The 15123-nt window shown below is 49.6% G+C and overlaps 1 protein-coding gene across 1 annotated transcript in view; it reads right to left on the bottom strand.

The window, feature by feature from the left end:
• Positions 1-15123, bottom strand: part of LOC144938215 (receptor-type tyrosine-protein phosphatase N2-like) — a 193825-nt gene that overhangs the window by 58731 nt on the left and 119971 nt on the right. Inside the window, exon 9 of the mRNA XM_078866031.1 lies at positions 10991-11055. Within this exon, the coding sequence (XP_078722157.1) occupies positions 10991-11055 (65 nt within the window). The remainder of the gene's footprint in view (positions 1-10990; positions 11056-15123) is intronic.

Raw genomic sequence — 15123 nt, 5'->3', positions numbered from 1 at the left:
CCTACACAATACCGAATCAGAAATATTTATTTGGACTGACTGGAGGAATCCGATGAGCAGTGAAGCTCTTTCACAGATGTTCAGCATATTCTTGGTTCTTTCGGTAAAGTCACGTAGAAGGGAAATAATAAAATAATACAAATATAAAACAATAGATTATTTCCCTTCTACGTGACTTTACCGAAAGAACCAAGAATATTAATCCCTGCAGTCACGAAAGCTTTAAATCGAAAGATGCCTAAATGTAATTAACGTTTTTTTTTTACTTTAGAATGTATTGAACGCACATGTGTTGATTAGAGCTAAAATCAGGACCTGTATTCAGCCGGGTCTCTTCTGGTCGGCAACCCGGCTCAAATGTCTGCACCCGGCACACCACGTCCAGTATACCTATCGCTATGGCCGTGACTACTCGTACAGCTGGCACCTTCCTCATTCTACCTGCGAGCCGGAATACATTCAGTGAGAATTCAAAGCCCGTGTAAACCCCAAGACGCAAATACAAGGTGTGTGTGTTACATTCACGCACAGCTCGGCGTCATCCACAGCGTATTCTGTGGTCTCGCACAAGACACAGATCCCCAGTATAGCCTTAACAGACTGTTGGGGAAAGTGCTGTTCGCGAGCGCCTATGAAGGCCGGCACGGCACACGTGGGGGTGGGTTGGGGAGCACCAAATTTAGATGTTCAGCAGTTGCAGACTCAAATACATTTGAGTCATATATCATACAAATACATCCAATTCAAATACATTTGAGTCATAACCTTGGTTTTGAAGGCCAATGGACTCATGCATGTTATGTTTTATGTGTAAACATGGGGGGAAAAAAACATGATGTAGTTTTTAATTTATTTGACATAAGTCAATATTTTATTTGTTAACCGATGGCTCTTCGTGTAGAGAGGAGAGCTCTTACCAATAATCAGAATATTTATGTCTTTTCGAGGAATGCCGATGAGCTATAAAGCTCTTTCACATATGTTACAACAACAAACACTAAGGTAAGCAAAATCACGAAACAAATACAGAGGGAAAAAAAAACTAAACTATTTTATTACTTTACCAGGTAAAGCTCACTGAGCTATTGGCCTCTTTCTCAGAAGCGACCTGGCTACAAATGATATGCAGTGTTTGCTTAACGCGTCTGTCTGACTGCTGATGAGCTTCAGAAAGGCGAAACTCCAGGCCAGCCTTTCCCCTCACCCCCCCCCCCCATGTTTAAACAAATGCTGCATACATATTCGGAGCAATGTTTGTGCGTTTAGCCGCAAGCGCAGCGTGTGTGGTTAATGCGAAGACTCATGCCTTGTGTCCATTGTGGCCTTTGGACATCTCAACACCTCCTGTATCCATTGCCAGAAGAGGGTAAAGCCTTTTTCATATTCTTAGGTTTTTTCGGTAAAGTCACGTAGGTAAAAAATGTAAATTAATAAAAGTAAAATAAAAATAAAATAAAAATGATTTGTATTTTACTTTTATTAATTTTTATTTTTTACCTACGTGACTTTACCTAAAAAACCTAACAATATGAATCCTTGCAGTCACGAAAGCTTCAAATCTAGAATTAAAGCATTTTTCATCATCGTCATCATGATACAGGCAAAAAAGGGTCCAATAGATTTTTTTTTTAAACCTCTGAAAAGTCTAGAAACGAATGAAACGAATTATTTGATGATGCTGCTGCATTGGCTGCGGTGCGCAATCACACTCGATGGATTTTGTTTATGAAAGGCCTTTAGATCCAGACCCAAATATGCTTTTATCATTTATGCAGAGATAGGCTAACGGAAGATAATGAATTTAATTTCCTACCCAAGCCGTGCACTTACGGTATTCTTCTTCAAAACAGTGAAATGTGACATCCCTTTAACCTGCACATATATATATTATCTGATCCACGCGTATCTCTGAACTCATTAGCAAGGCGCGCATCACAACGACGATTGCGTTCTTGCGCAGGCCACTTATCGGCATTTTGAAGTACGGACGAAAGTCGTCTTAATTTCTGCACGAATTTTGGCTCATTTGGCTTCGAATGTGCGACCCAGGGTGCAGCTCTTAATGTTCCCCGCGACGTACAAGCCGCCGCGCCTTTGTGCTGTAATGTGTCAGAGTCCTTGACAGTTTCTTTCTGCTCCCAATTCCCTTTGAACGAAATATTCCTTCAATTAAAAATTCGAGAATTTTAATCCACGCGGCCCCAGATATAAGCAATTAGCAGGAAGAATAAAGACAATGGGATCCCCTCTCTCTCTCTCTCCCTGCCGCCCCGTGCAGCCAAACACACTGCTGGCACGAGTCCTGTTAGCGAGCACCTGTTGGCCAGCACCACGCCCGGCCACATTTGTATCCCCCGGCGCTGATGTCCGCACGTCACCGCAGGTGCTCGTCCGAGTCGAGCGATCTCCGGTTCGGATAACGGTCGCTCGGCGTTGGCCGTGGTTTGAGAATCGAACTCAGGTTGACGGGGTCCATCGCAAAGCGTGATACCCCCACCCCCCCCCCCCCCCACAATAATGAACACACGCACGCACAGTAAATGCTCAATCCACTGCTGGATGTCTGTATCGGTTCGTCACGAACGTCCAAGAGGGCGACAGCTTGCTTTGGGTAAAAAAAAAAAATCCGGTTTGATGGGGAGCGGTGGCGCAACGGTTGGCTCACTGCGCTCCGAACCGGTTGTGGGGGTGGTCCACCCCTCACCACACCCTCTCCCCCTTTATTTCTCTCACCAGGCCGCACTCAAACTCACCAATTTGGTGAAGTATGGTCGAACAACCCCCGTATTTTAAAGCAAGTTGGGGGTGGTGGGGGGGGGGCAGGGAGGGGGCAGCCTTGTGTGGGAGTGTCGTGCGGAACTCTAGTGGACCCATTGTCCCCAGGCCCGTTGTCATTTTTCTCCTGCCCCCCCCCCCCGAATATTTTAAAAACTCGCCGACGTCATTGTGTCATTGCCGCTGTTTGTCCCCTCGTGCTCGCCCGGCTGTCTCCGCGCAAACCACCAACTACCGCCGCTCCTCCACCGCCGCCACCACCACCACCACCACCGCCACCACCACCACCGCCACCGCCACCACCACCGCCACCACCACCAACTAACGCCGCTCCTCCGCCACCACCACCGCCGCCACCACCACCACCGCCACCACCGCCGCCACCACCACCACCGCCACCTCCACCGCCACCGCCACCACCACCACCGCCACCACCACCGCCACCACCACCGCCACCACCACCACCACCACCGCCACCACCGCCACCGCCACCAACTACCGCCACCACCACCACCACCACCACCGCCACCACCACCGCCACCACCACCGCCACCACCACCACCACCACCAACTACCGCCGCTCCTCCACCACCACCACCGCCACCACCACCACCGCCACCACCACCGCCACCGCCACCACCACCAACTAACGCCGGTCCTCCGCCACCACCACCGCCGCCACCACCACCACCGCCACTACCACCACCGCCACCGCCGCACTTTCGTTGTTTTCATCTCTCGCCCTCTCACGCTCGCTCGCTCACTCGCTCGCTCCCTTCTCATGCTTTTCTCTCTCGAAGCTGTGCCGAGTGTGAGAGGGATTACATTCCCATTTCTCTCTCTCTCCGCTGGCAGGGGAGAGGTTTTGGGGGGGGGGGGAGAAAGTAGCTGTGGAGAGGCGAGAGAGAGAGGGAGGAGAGGAGAGCGGAGTTGTGAGCGGTGACTGAATGCTTCTTGCTCTCCCCTCTGTCAAGGCCTCTGTGACCGGGCCCATCCAACCATGCACCACCACCACCACCACCCCCATCTCGCCTCCACCACCACCAACTCGCAGCACAATCCCCCCCAGCACAATAGGCATTACGCAGTGGGGTGCACTGCCACTCTCCGCAGGGGTCGCAGGTTTAGTGTTGGGCCAGCCGGGACAGTTTTTTTGTGAAAGGCGGAGAGGGGGCGGTGGAGGGGGCGGTGGAGGCATGAAGGGGGGGGGGGGGTAGAGAACACGCAGAAGAGAAGCGACGAGTGATAGAGGAGCGAGCGGTTGGGAAAGCGAGAGAGGAGAGAGAGAGAGCGAGATTGGGTGGTTGGTTGGCCGGCCGTGGTTGGTGCGGTTTGCTTTGTGCGCGGGGGTGAATGTACACGCCGCGTAATGTGTGCGCGCGTGTGCACGTTGGTGCCCCATAGGCTGTGTGCGCGCGGATTGAGAATCGGTGGAATCTTGTGCCCCCCCCCCCCGGCCCCACTATGATCCGAGACAAAGGACGACTTACGCGAGAAAGCAGCCTCGGCAGGGGCAAAGGGAGAGAGAGGGGGAAAAAAGCATTTGAAAGGGCATTGCGAGCGAGATAGAGAGGGGAGCCATGAAGTTTAAAAAAATATATATATACGTCTAGCCAAAACTTTAGTCTTGCCCGTGGCATCTCTGGTTTACATCATCATCATCAGCGGTGGCGGCAGTAGCAGCGGCACAATCTCCCCCGCGGACACTGTCGCCATCGTCCGTCGCCCCCGTTGCGTTCTAAGAGGCCGCTGGCTTTGCAATCGGAAGGTGGCCTGCACGTGGCCGTCGGCGTGGGGCGCCGTGCGTCCATCTAGCGTCGTCGTCATCATCGTCATCAACGTCGTCATCATCGTCGTAGTCGTCGTCATCGTCAACGTCATCATCGTCGTCATAATCGTCATCGTCATCATCGTCGTCATCGTCATCATCGTCTTCAACGTCGTCGTAGTCGTCATCATCGTCATCATCGTCGTCATAATCGTCATCATCGTCATCATCGTCGTCGCCGTGGTTCTGGCACGCTCCGGCACGGGAGCCGAATTCGTCCCTCCACCTTCCGCTGTGGTTCCTTGGGAGGCACAATGCAACTTGCCCAAGGCAATTCACTCCCTTGGGAGACACAATGCAGCTTGCCCAAGGCAATTCACTACCTTGGGAGGCACAACGCACCTTGCCCTAGACAATTCACTACCTTGGGAGTCACAATGCTGCTTGCCCAAGGCAATTCACTCCCTTGGGGGTCACAATGCACCTTGCCCTAGACAATTCACTACCTTGGGAGTAACAATGCAGCTTGCCCAAGGCAATTCACTCCCTTGGGAGACACAATGTACCTTGCGCAAGGCTATTCACTCCTTGGGAGTCACAATGCAGCTTGCCCAAGACAATTCACTCCCTTGTGAGACACAATGCACCTTGCCCAGGCAATTCACTACCTTGTGAGTCACAATGTACCTTGCCCAAGGCAATTCACTACCCTTGGGAGGCACAATGCACCTTCCCCAAGGCAATTCACTCTTTTGGGAGTCACAATGTACCTTGCCCAAGCTAATTCACTCCCTTGGGAGTCACAATGTACCTTGCCCAAGGCAATTCACTCCCTTGGGAGTCACAATGTACCTTGCCCAAGCTAATTCACTCTGTTTAACTGTCATCATTTAAGTCTCCAATGTGCGAATGATTACCTTGATCTATTGCGTCTCTCGTTCATGTCTCTCGATTGCGTCTCTCGGTTGCATCTCTCGATTGCGTCATCGTACGTGGGAAATTTCGCACCAACAAATTCTTAATTTACACTCGAAGGAATCCGATGGGCCGTGATTGCTCTTGTTTCGCAGATGCCCGGTTGAAGGCGCAGTCCACAAGAGCGTGGATCGTGGCCATGTGACTCTCCCACAACTCAGGGCACACGGAGTAAACCATTGAGATGTTGCGCTACATCAGTGGAGGAGGAAGATGAGGGAACATCAAAGAACGACACGGACTCTCTCCCTCGCCTGAAGCCCTCTTGTCGTCGTGCCGAGCAGACACGTGACGTTGCCGTTTAGCTGCCGCACATGTTTCCATATAAATAATGCACTGCGCTCTCTATCCACCGCTGGAGGAGTACCTACGTGCGTGTGTTTGCGTTCTCATCCACGTGCTCACATTGCCATATTTTGGGTGGCGTAACAGTAACATGATAATCTGCAATATTACACGGCGTAATATATATTTATGGATGCAGTTTTTGTGGCTTCATCGTGGGCTCGGGCATGTTGCGTGAGTCTTTGTGAGCTCACACGCAGCACCCATGCCCCCCCCCCCATATGAGTAACTGCGAGCCCCCCTTTTGTCGAGATAACAATGGAACGGACGGCTGGGCGCGATCTCAATAAATCAAGCGTTGACGCACGGTCTGCACGTACGTGCAAGTCCCTCGTCAGTCCACTGCTGGACGACTCAATCATGTTTACGAGTGAGAGTACGGAAGGCGTGCATCTGGAGCAGCACGTCATAGACGGGGATTTGATGTTTCGGGAGCTGGCCTCGATCAGGATATGCAAAAATGTACCTGGCGTGGCGTGAATTAACGTGGTGTGAGGAATGAAGTGTGTATGTGCGTATGTTGAACTTCTTTCGCACCGTACGTAGCCAACTGCGCTAGTTGGAGCATTGAACTTCTTTCGCACTGTACGTCGCCAACTGTGAGAGTCGGAGGCGCGGTCCCTCCCTGTCCAATTTATCCCCCCCCTCCTCCCCTTCTGAGCCTGGCTCCAGGGCCTCTCTGGCCTGTGGGCCTTGCCCTGGGGCCCTCCGGCTCGTGGGCCTTGGTGCAATTGCACCGCCTGCACACTCAACGGCTATTGGACATCTGTGAAAAAAGAGCTTTATAGCTCATCGGATTCCTCCAGTAAACACACAGATTCAGATTCTATGCAGTTGCTATTCAGTCACACTGCCTAAATGTAATTAACGTTTTTTTTTTACTTTAGAATGTATTGAACGCACATGTGTTGATTAGAGCTAAAATCAGGACCTGTATTCAGCCGGGTCTCTTCTGGTCGGCAACCCGGCTCAAATGTCTGCACCCGGCACACCACGTCCAGTATACCTATCGCTTTGGCCGTGACTACTCGTACAGCTGGCACCTTCCTCATTCTACCTGCGAGCCGGAATACATTCGGTGAGAATTCAAAGCCCGTGTAAACCCCAAGACGCAAATACAAGGTGTGTGTGTTACATTCACGCACAGCTCGGCGTCATCCACAGCGTATTCTGTGGTCTCGCACAAGACACAGATCCCCCGTATAGCCTTAACAGACTGTTGGGGAAAGTGCTGTTCGCGAGCGCCTATGAAGGCCGGCACGGCACACGTGGGGGTGGGTTGGGGAGCACCACGTCCGGCCGCCTTTGTCTCCCCAGTGGCGATGTATACACACCGCAATAGGTACTCATTTGAGGCCGAGTCGACCTAGGTGAGGCCCAGGACCGGTTCTGATAATCGTCACCGGTGTTGACCGTGAGCGGGAATCGAACCCGGGACGCTGGGTTGGTAGCACAGCGTAGCGCTAACCGCTACACCACCGCCCCTCACACACGACAGCAACACTCTAATTGCACAGAAGGAGATTGGCTGACTCGTGTAACCATCTGTAAAGGTGCGTTGGTGTTTAGGGAAAATATAACAGATGGGGCTTGCGTTCTATACATCAGCTGAAATGTGATAGGACCCTGCAGAAATGTTGTCGGTAAGACCGCCGGAAATTCTCTCTCTCTCTCTCTCTGGCGCGAACGCACAAGCCAAGCGAAGCCTGGGGCAATGCTCAAAGGCACAGTCTCGCACGAGGCTCAAAAAGCACGCGCCGTTGTACAGCCTGCGAGGGACGCGTAATTATTTCGGGGTGGGAGAGAGAGACGGGGGTCGTAGGGTCATCTGCCTAATCCTCATGCAAAGGTATAAAGGTTACAGCCCTGCAATTACGTTGTGAGTAGGAAGTCCGAACACTTGTAATTATCGTGAACCCTGACGAGTCCAGTCCATCGCGGACGATCTCGCTGCTCACGCTCGCCAAGCCCTTTGGACGAACGACGCTGTTTTTTTTAGCTCAGTCGCAAAACAACCGGCCGAGACCCGAGGATGATGGACCACGACCATCTGCCGCCAGTCGCTGGTTCCAGATCTTCTGGTGAAACTGGGGGTGGGGGGGGGCAGCAGCAGCTGATCGTCAGGGGCCGCTGCCGCTTCTCACGCACAATGCTGCTGGTGGAAAGGCCTCCGCTTGGGGCATCGACCTTTAGAGGTCACGGGTGGCTTACTCTTCTAGGCTGGCCGCACAACTGGGCCAGACGAGGGGGAAGGGGTTTTACCAAAACTTATCCCAACCGCAAGCAACCTGCCGGTGGACTTAACTTCGTGTGAACCCATTTATACTGCTGTGTGGACAGGCCGGCGTGGGGCTGGGTTGGGCGGGGGTTAAGAAAGTCTCGTTTCTCCTGCCGCGCCGGGAGATTTGGATGCAAGCGGCGAGCTCCTGGACCGGCGAGCGGATTGGTGCTTGCTCACCCACTGCCCCATTGCGGCAGGATCCTTCCTCACCAGTGTGATCCACTCGTAGATGCCCCACTGGTTTCGAGTGCCACCCCCCCCCACCTCTCGCTGGCTTTTCGACAGGTGACCGAATTTCGATTTGAAGCTTTCGTGACTGCAGGGATTCATCTTCTTGGTTCTTTCGGTAAAGTCATGTAGAATGGAAATAATAAAATAATAAAAATAAAACATAATGAAATATTTTATTAGTTGTATTTTTATTATTTTATTAGATATTTTATAATTTTTATTTGTATTATTTTATTATTTTCATTCTACGTGACTTTACCGAAAGAACCAAGAAGAGGTGACCGAATGTTGCGAAAGTGATGGCACTTCCTGTGATGTCACATTGTCCGGATCAATCAAAAACGTTTTTCTTTTTTGGGGGGGGATAATTTAAATTTTTACATCTGGGCCCGATTTTTTCAAAATAAAATAGAGATTTTTTTTTTCGATTCGTGCAAAAAAAAAAGATATGAGCGCGTCCCGAAGACGCACGTCACACACACGCGCAATGAATCCGCACTTAACTTGAATGGCACCTCGTTGCGTTCACGTGGGATAGACACGTACACAACAATCACGCTACCCCCCCCCCCCCGCGACAACGCAGGGGGGACGGGTTAACTTGTTATCACGCTGATGACCCCCACCCCCCTTTGTTAACGCAACTGATCACCCCCCGCCCCCCCTTGTTAATGCGCTGATGACCCCCCGCCCCCCCCCCCTTGTTAACCCGCTGATGCCCCCCCTTGTTAACGCGACCTTGTGCAGTCCCACTTCGGCCCCTTTTCTCCTTCTCACCTCAACATTCACAGAGCACAATTCATAGAACAAAGATAAAAAAAACAAGACGAAGATCCCCCTCTGATAGCTCCACACCCGACTGTTTGGGGTAAAACGCCTGCGAGCGAGCGCCTGTGACCGGCATCCACGCACGGCCGCCTTTGTCTCCCCAGTGCTGATGCTCACACACGTACTCGGGCATCACGGCTGCGTGGAATCTAGTGCAGCGCGCTAACCGCTGCGCCACCGCTCCCGCCCCCCACACACACCCACACACATTATACACTACGCACCACACACACACACACACGTGTCTTGTCTTCACCTTCCACAATGTATATTCCACCGCTCGGGACGCATGCCGGCCACGCACTATACATGACCACGCGTCCCATACAACGTCTCGTTTCCCCCTTACTGGATGACGGAGCGATGGTGATGCGTGCTGAGTGCCAAACTCGGTTACCGGAGCTGTTATCTATCCACTGCTGGATGGGGGATATCTTCCCCACGGGGCCGCTGTTTCACCGCACAGCTCAGCGCGAGGGTTGAAGGGGGTGGGGGTGAGGATTTGACGTGAGGTGAGCAAGTGCAACTATTTGTTTTGCTGCACAGATCTCCATGCAAGGCACCCCCCCCCCCACCAGATTACATACTACACACGTGTAGCACCGTATACACACGCATTTATATACATATGCCAACAGTAAGTACGCATGTTATTTGCGCAACTATTAAAGCGCAAAGGCGATGGTTTCACATTGAACAAGAATTACGTTGGCGACGCGAATGAACGGAGGCCACGGGTTCGCAGCGCGAGCAAGGGTGTGAACATGTATGAAAGAAAAACAAATTCCCGACGATTCCGACGGAACAGGCGGCACCGTTGAGCCGAGATTTGACGCGGACGTCTCTCGACAAGAAGCGGGGAGAAACATCCCAGGCAGTAGCCCACGCCCACGCGGCTGGCATTGTTTTTATTCATACTCTTAATTTTTTCGGTAAAGTCACGTAGGTAAAAAATGAAATTTAAATTAAAAATAATAAAATAATAATAAAAATCACGACGTTTCGGAGGAAACACAAGTCTCCGTCATCAGGTGGGACCGTCACAGCCAGATTTGCTGTATCAAGTGAGGCAGGGATTCCAAGATTTAAGTTCTTAAATACAAATTAAGGGGGAGGAGAGCGGGGGGGCTTATCAGAATGTGGTAGCCAATGAATGGAACGTATCGGGAGGGGGGGGGTGTGACTTTACCGAAAAAACTAAGGGTATGAATCCTTGCAGTCACGAAAGCTTCAAATCTAGAATTGTTTTATTGTGTTTTAATGTACCGCGCACAACGCCAAAACACGAGCTCACGGCGCGACACCGAGAGGTGGCCGATTATTATTATTATAATGATGATGATGAAATCATCGAGAGTGAGATCGTTCCACGGGGGCTTCCTCTCGGTGCCTTTGTGATGAGGAGCATCGTACCCTTATGTTTTTTTTCGGTAAAGTCACGTAGGTAAAACATTTAAAATTTAAATTAATAAAAGTAAAACAAATGAAATTTAATAAAAGTAACATTTTTACTTTTATAAATTTTAATTTAAAAAAAATTAAAATTAATAAAAGTAAACATTTAAAAAATAAAAATTAATAAGAGTAAACATTTTTACTTTTATTAATTTCAATTTTTATTTTTTACCTACGTGACTTTACCGGAAAAAACCCCGAAGAATATGAATCCTTGCAGTTTACGAAAGCTTCAAATCTAGAACATCGCACCGTCCCTAACCCCCCACCCCCCATTACCCACTCCCGAGACGTGGTTACTCCGTGCCGGGCCACGGCGGCGATGCTCTCACCTCGCCCACGCCCGCTTGGACGATCTTCACCCGACTCGCGTCCTCCAGCCGCCTCCTCTGCTGCTCTGCAAGATCGGCGGCACACAGAGAGCACGCGCCCAGTCGCGTCGCGACGTGATTATCACGCACGCACACCGCGCGCGCTGCGTGCGTGTGGTGTGGTGTGTACAGAGAGCGTGTGGTGTGGAGTGGGTGGTGTGTAGAGAGTGGGTGGTGTGGTGTGTGTAGAGAGTGGGTGGTGTGGTGTGTGTAGAGAGTGGGTGGTGTGGTGTGTATATGGAGCGGGTGGTGTGGTGTGTAGAGAGTGGGTGGTGTGGTGTGGTGTGTATATGGAGCGGGTGGTGTGGTGTGTAGAGAGTGGGTGGTGTGGTGTGTATAGAGAGTGGGTGGTGTGGTGTGTATAGAGAGTGGGTGGTGTGGTGTGTAGAGAGTGGGTGGTGTGGTGTGTGTAGAGTAGGTGTTGTGTGTGTAGAGAGTGGGTGGTTGTGGTGTGTGTAGAGAGTGGGTGGTGTGGTGTGTAGAGAGTGGGTGGTGTGGTGTGTGTAGAGTAGGTGTTGTGTGTGTAGAGAGTGGGTGGTTGTGGTGTGTGTAGAGAGTGGGTGGTGTGGTGTGTGTAGAGAGTGGGTGGTGTGGTGTGTGTAGAGAGTGGGTGGTGTGGTGCGTATATGGAGCGGGTGGTGTAGCGGCGAGCGCTACGCTGCGCTACGAACCCGGCCACCCGAGTTCGATTCCCTGCTCACGGCCAACACCAGTGACGATTATCTGAACCGGTCCTGGGCCTCCCCTAGGTCGATTCAGCCTCAAATGGGTAGCTGGTGCGGTGTGTAAACATCGCCAGTGGGGAGACAAAGGCGGCCGGGCGTGGTGTTGGCCACCCACCCCCTCGTGTGCTCGCTAATAGCACTTGCCCCAACAGTCTGTTCAGGCTATACGGGGGGTCTTTGTCATTATATATAGAGACGATTATGGCGTTGCGCAAGCCGGCAGGTATGCAAGCGTGGGCAGGAAGCTGTCAATGTGTTCACACTCACCCACACTCTCACACATACAAAGACAAAGATCCCCCGTATAGCCCTAGTAGACTGCCGGGGCAAGCGCTATTAGCGAGTAGCACCTATGAAGGCCGGCAAGACACACGACCGGGCGGGCGGCCAGCAAGCCACGTACGGCCACCTTTGTCTCCCCAGTGGCGATGTTTACACACCGCGCCAGGTACTCATTTTGAGGCTGAGTCGACCTAGGAGAGGGCCCATGACCGGTTCAGATAACACGATGTAACACAATTTTTGTTCCTGGGTACTAAGTGTTATTTTTTTATTGTTTATGCCTAAAAAGTATAGAAAATGGCTATTATTGCCCACAAACGTTGCTTTTGTGACCAGACTTTATGTGAACAAATGACACAAATGCGCACCACGTTTTCTCATTGAAAATAGGTACATTTCAAAATATCACTGTCCTGGTCACAAAAGCAAAGTTTGTGGGGAATAAATCGTGATGTTCTGTAATTTTGAGGCATAAGCAATTAGGAAATAACACTTACTGCCCAGGCACAAAAACACGTTTGTTACACAGCGTTCTTAATGGAGTGGATTATATTCCCTCTCATCCCACTGGCGCGCAGTCAAAATCGCTCCTCGCCGTTCCCCGCAGTCGGTTGGCGATGGACAGCCGAAGATGGAGATAAATTAAACCTAGTAGCTGTATGAGAGCGGGCTGGAGCTCTGATGGGACTTCAAACAAACATAACCAAAAAAGCCACGATATTTGTCATTAATACGACGTAGAGAGACGCAGATCGGGAGGGACCGCTTGTGATTCGCTCTGACGGCCAAATGCTCCACAAACCCGCGGGGAGTATTTTTTGTTTTGTTTTAAGGATAAACACCGAGGGCGGCAGTGCGGCGAGCGTGACGATCCCGTCGGGCGGCGAAGGCTAAACGGCACAATTCTGGCATGAAACAAACGAGGTCACGTGTGCGCCTGGCCTAACAACCCCCCCCACCCCGAAATGAAGAGTGATCGACTAGGCGTGACGATCATTTTTTTTGCTGTGAAAGTAAAACCGTCACGACGGAGGTGCGAAGCAGCGTTCGTGGGGTATTTTGACAATCGTGGTATTTTAATATTACTCTTTGGTTCTTTCGGTAAAAGTCACGTATAAAGATAAAATAATGAATTAAATAATAGCAAACTACGACGTTTCGATTGCAACACAAGCAATCATCATCAGGTATAAAAGAAATAGCAACAAAAATCTAACCAGAAAACTATAGACAGACATGTAAGCAGGCAGATATCACAAAGATACATAGAGATAGAACACACATCGGCACACAGAGGATGATGATTGCTTGTGTTGCAATCGAAACGTCGTAGTATGCTATTATTTAATTTATTATTTTATCTTTATACGTGACTTTACCGAAATAACCAAAGAGTAATTCCTGCAGTCACGAAAGCTCCAAATTAAGATTTTAATAATAGCCAGGCACTTGGGTTTCAATCGACGTAGAGCATTTTGCAAATACAGGGGTGGCCCACATATGGTTATTTTATTAATTTAAACACTGGCATTCATAACAGTTGCATTGTTAATTCTGAAAGTTTATACTTGATTCATTATCACGTAATCTAAAAAAAGGTCCTAAATTAATTTCAAAAGAGAATTGATGCATCGTGCATTATTGATAGTGGAAGTCATTTTGGAAACATTTGTCAAAATGAATGAAAACACCCAATGTGATGTGTTAAAATAAATATCATAACCCTATGTATCCTGACGTATAGGCCACCCTGCATGCCATATTTACTGAACGTGTTGTGCCCGTTTATAGTGACATATCCGCTTTACTCTCGGATACGTGTGTGGTAGTGCACCTGTTTTCCTTAAGGTTTCACTTAAAAGTAAAAAAAAAAATCCGAATCCAATCGATACAGCAAAATATCGCTTTTACAGTCATTCGAATTATTTGTTGCACATATAGTGCTGCTGCTGCATTGGCTGTGGTGCACGGGCACAATTAACAACAATTACAACAACATGTCCATTAATAGCAATGTGTGTCCTTCAAAATAATCAATAAAATAATAAATATGAAAGGTGGGCAAGATGGCCCTCCTTCACGGCGCAAAGCAAACCTGACGCATTCGTCAATAGCACCGCGAGCCACCTACAAAAATAAAACAGGCGACGTTTCGGGCAATGGCCCTTCTTCGTAGCACGCGAAGGGGCATCGCCCGAAACGTTTTTTTCGTTCTGGCTTCTGCTTGCCATTGCTCATTCACGGCAGTCGCGTGTTTCATCGCGCAGCCACCGTACTGCAACACCCGAAATCGCTCTCCACGTAACTCTCCACTGACGCGGCAGGAGGAGGGTGAGCGGATTCGCCGGCATATAAGAATTAGGTTTTATATTCTTAGGGTTTTTCGGTAAAGTCACGTAGGTAAAAAATGTAAATTAATAAAAGTAAAATAAAAAATAAAATAAAAATCACGACGTTTCGGAGGCAACACAAGCTTCCGTCTTCAGGTGGAACCGTCACAGCACGATTGCTGTATCAAGTGAGAGAAATTCCAAGAAAACAGTCCTTGTATATATACTGGTTGAAGCACGTTGTTAGGAATGAGCCTTTGTTGTGTAAACTAGGTGCGGATGATGTGCTTCAGCCGCACCGAACCTCACAAAAATAATATTCAGGGCCTACCTTGGCTCCTCCCACCCTCAACCAGTATATATACAAGGACTGTTTTCTTGGAATTTCTCTCACTTGATACAGCAATCGTGCTGTGACGGTTCCACCTGAAGACGGAAGCTTGTGTTGCCTCCGAAACGTCGTGATTTTTATTTAATTTTTATTTTACTTTTATTAATTTTAATTTTTTACCTACGTGACTTTACCGAAAAAACCTAAGAATATGAATCCTTGCAGTAACGAAAGCTTCAAATTTAGAATTAGGTTTTACCCTTTCTGGCAATAAAACAGCTGTGTTGAGATGTTCAAAATACCAAACGTAAACCCTTTGCAAGGAATCACGTCTGCATTGACAACACGTACTTGTGGTGAACATGCAAACAAAAACATGCTCTGATAATATATGCATTGGCTTTGAAGCTGATTGGTCTACACCAG

The sequence above is a fragment of the Lampetra fluviatilis genome, chromosome 21 (genome assembly GCF_964198595.1).
Source record: "Lampetra fluviatilis chromosome 21, kcLamFluv1.1, whole genome shotgun sequence".
In the NCBI taxonomy this organism is placed as follows: Eukaryota; Metazoa; Chordata; class Hyperoartia; order Petromyzontiformes; family Petromyzontidae; genus Lampetra; species Lampetra fluviatilis.
This window is presented reverse-complemented; position numbering and strand designations above follow the sequence as displayed.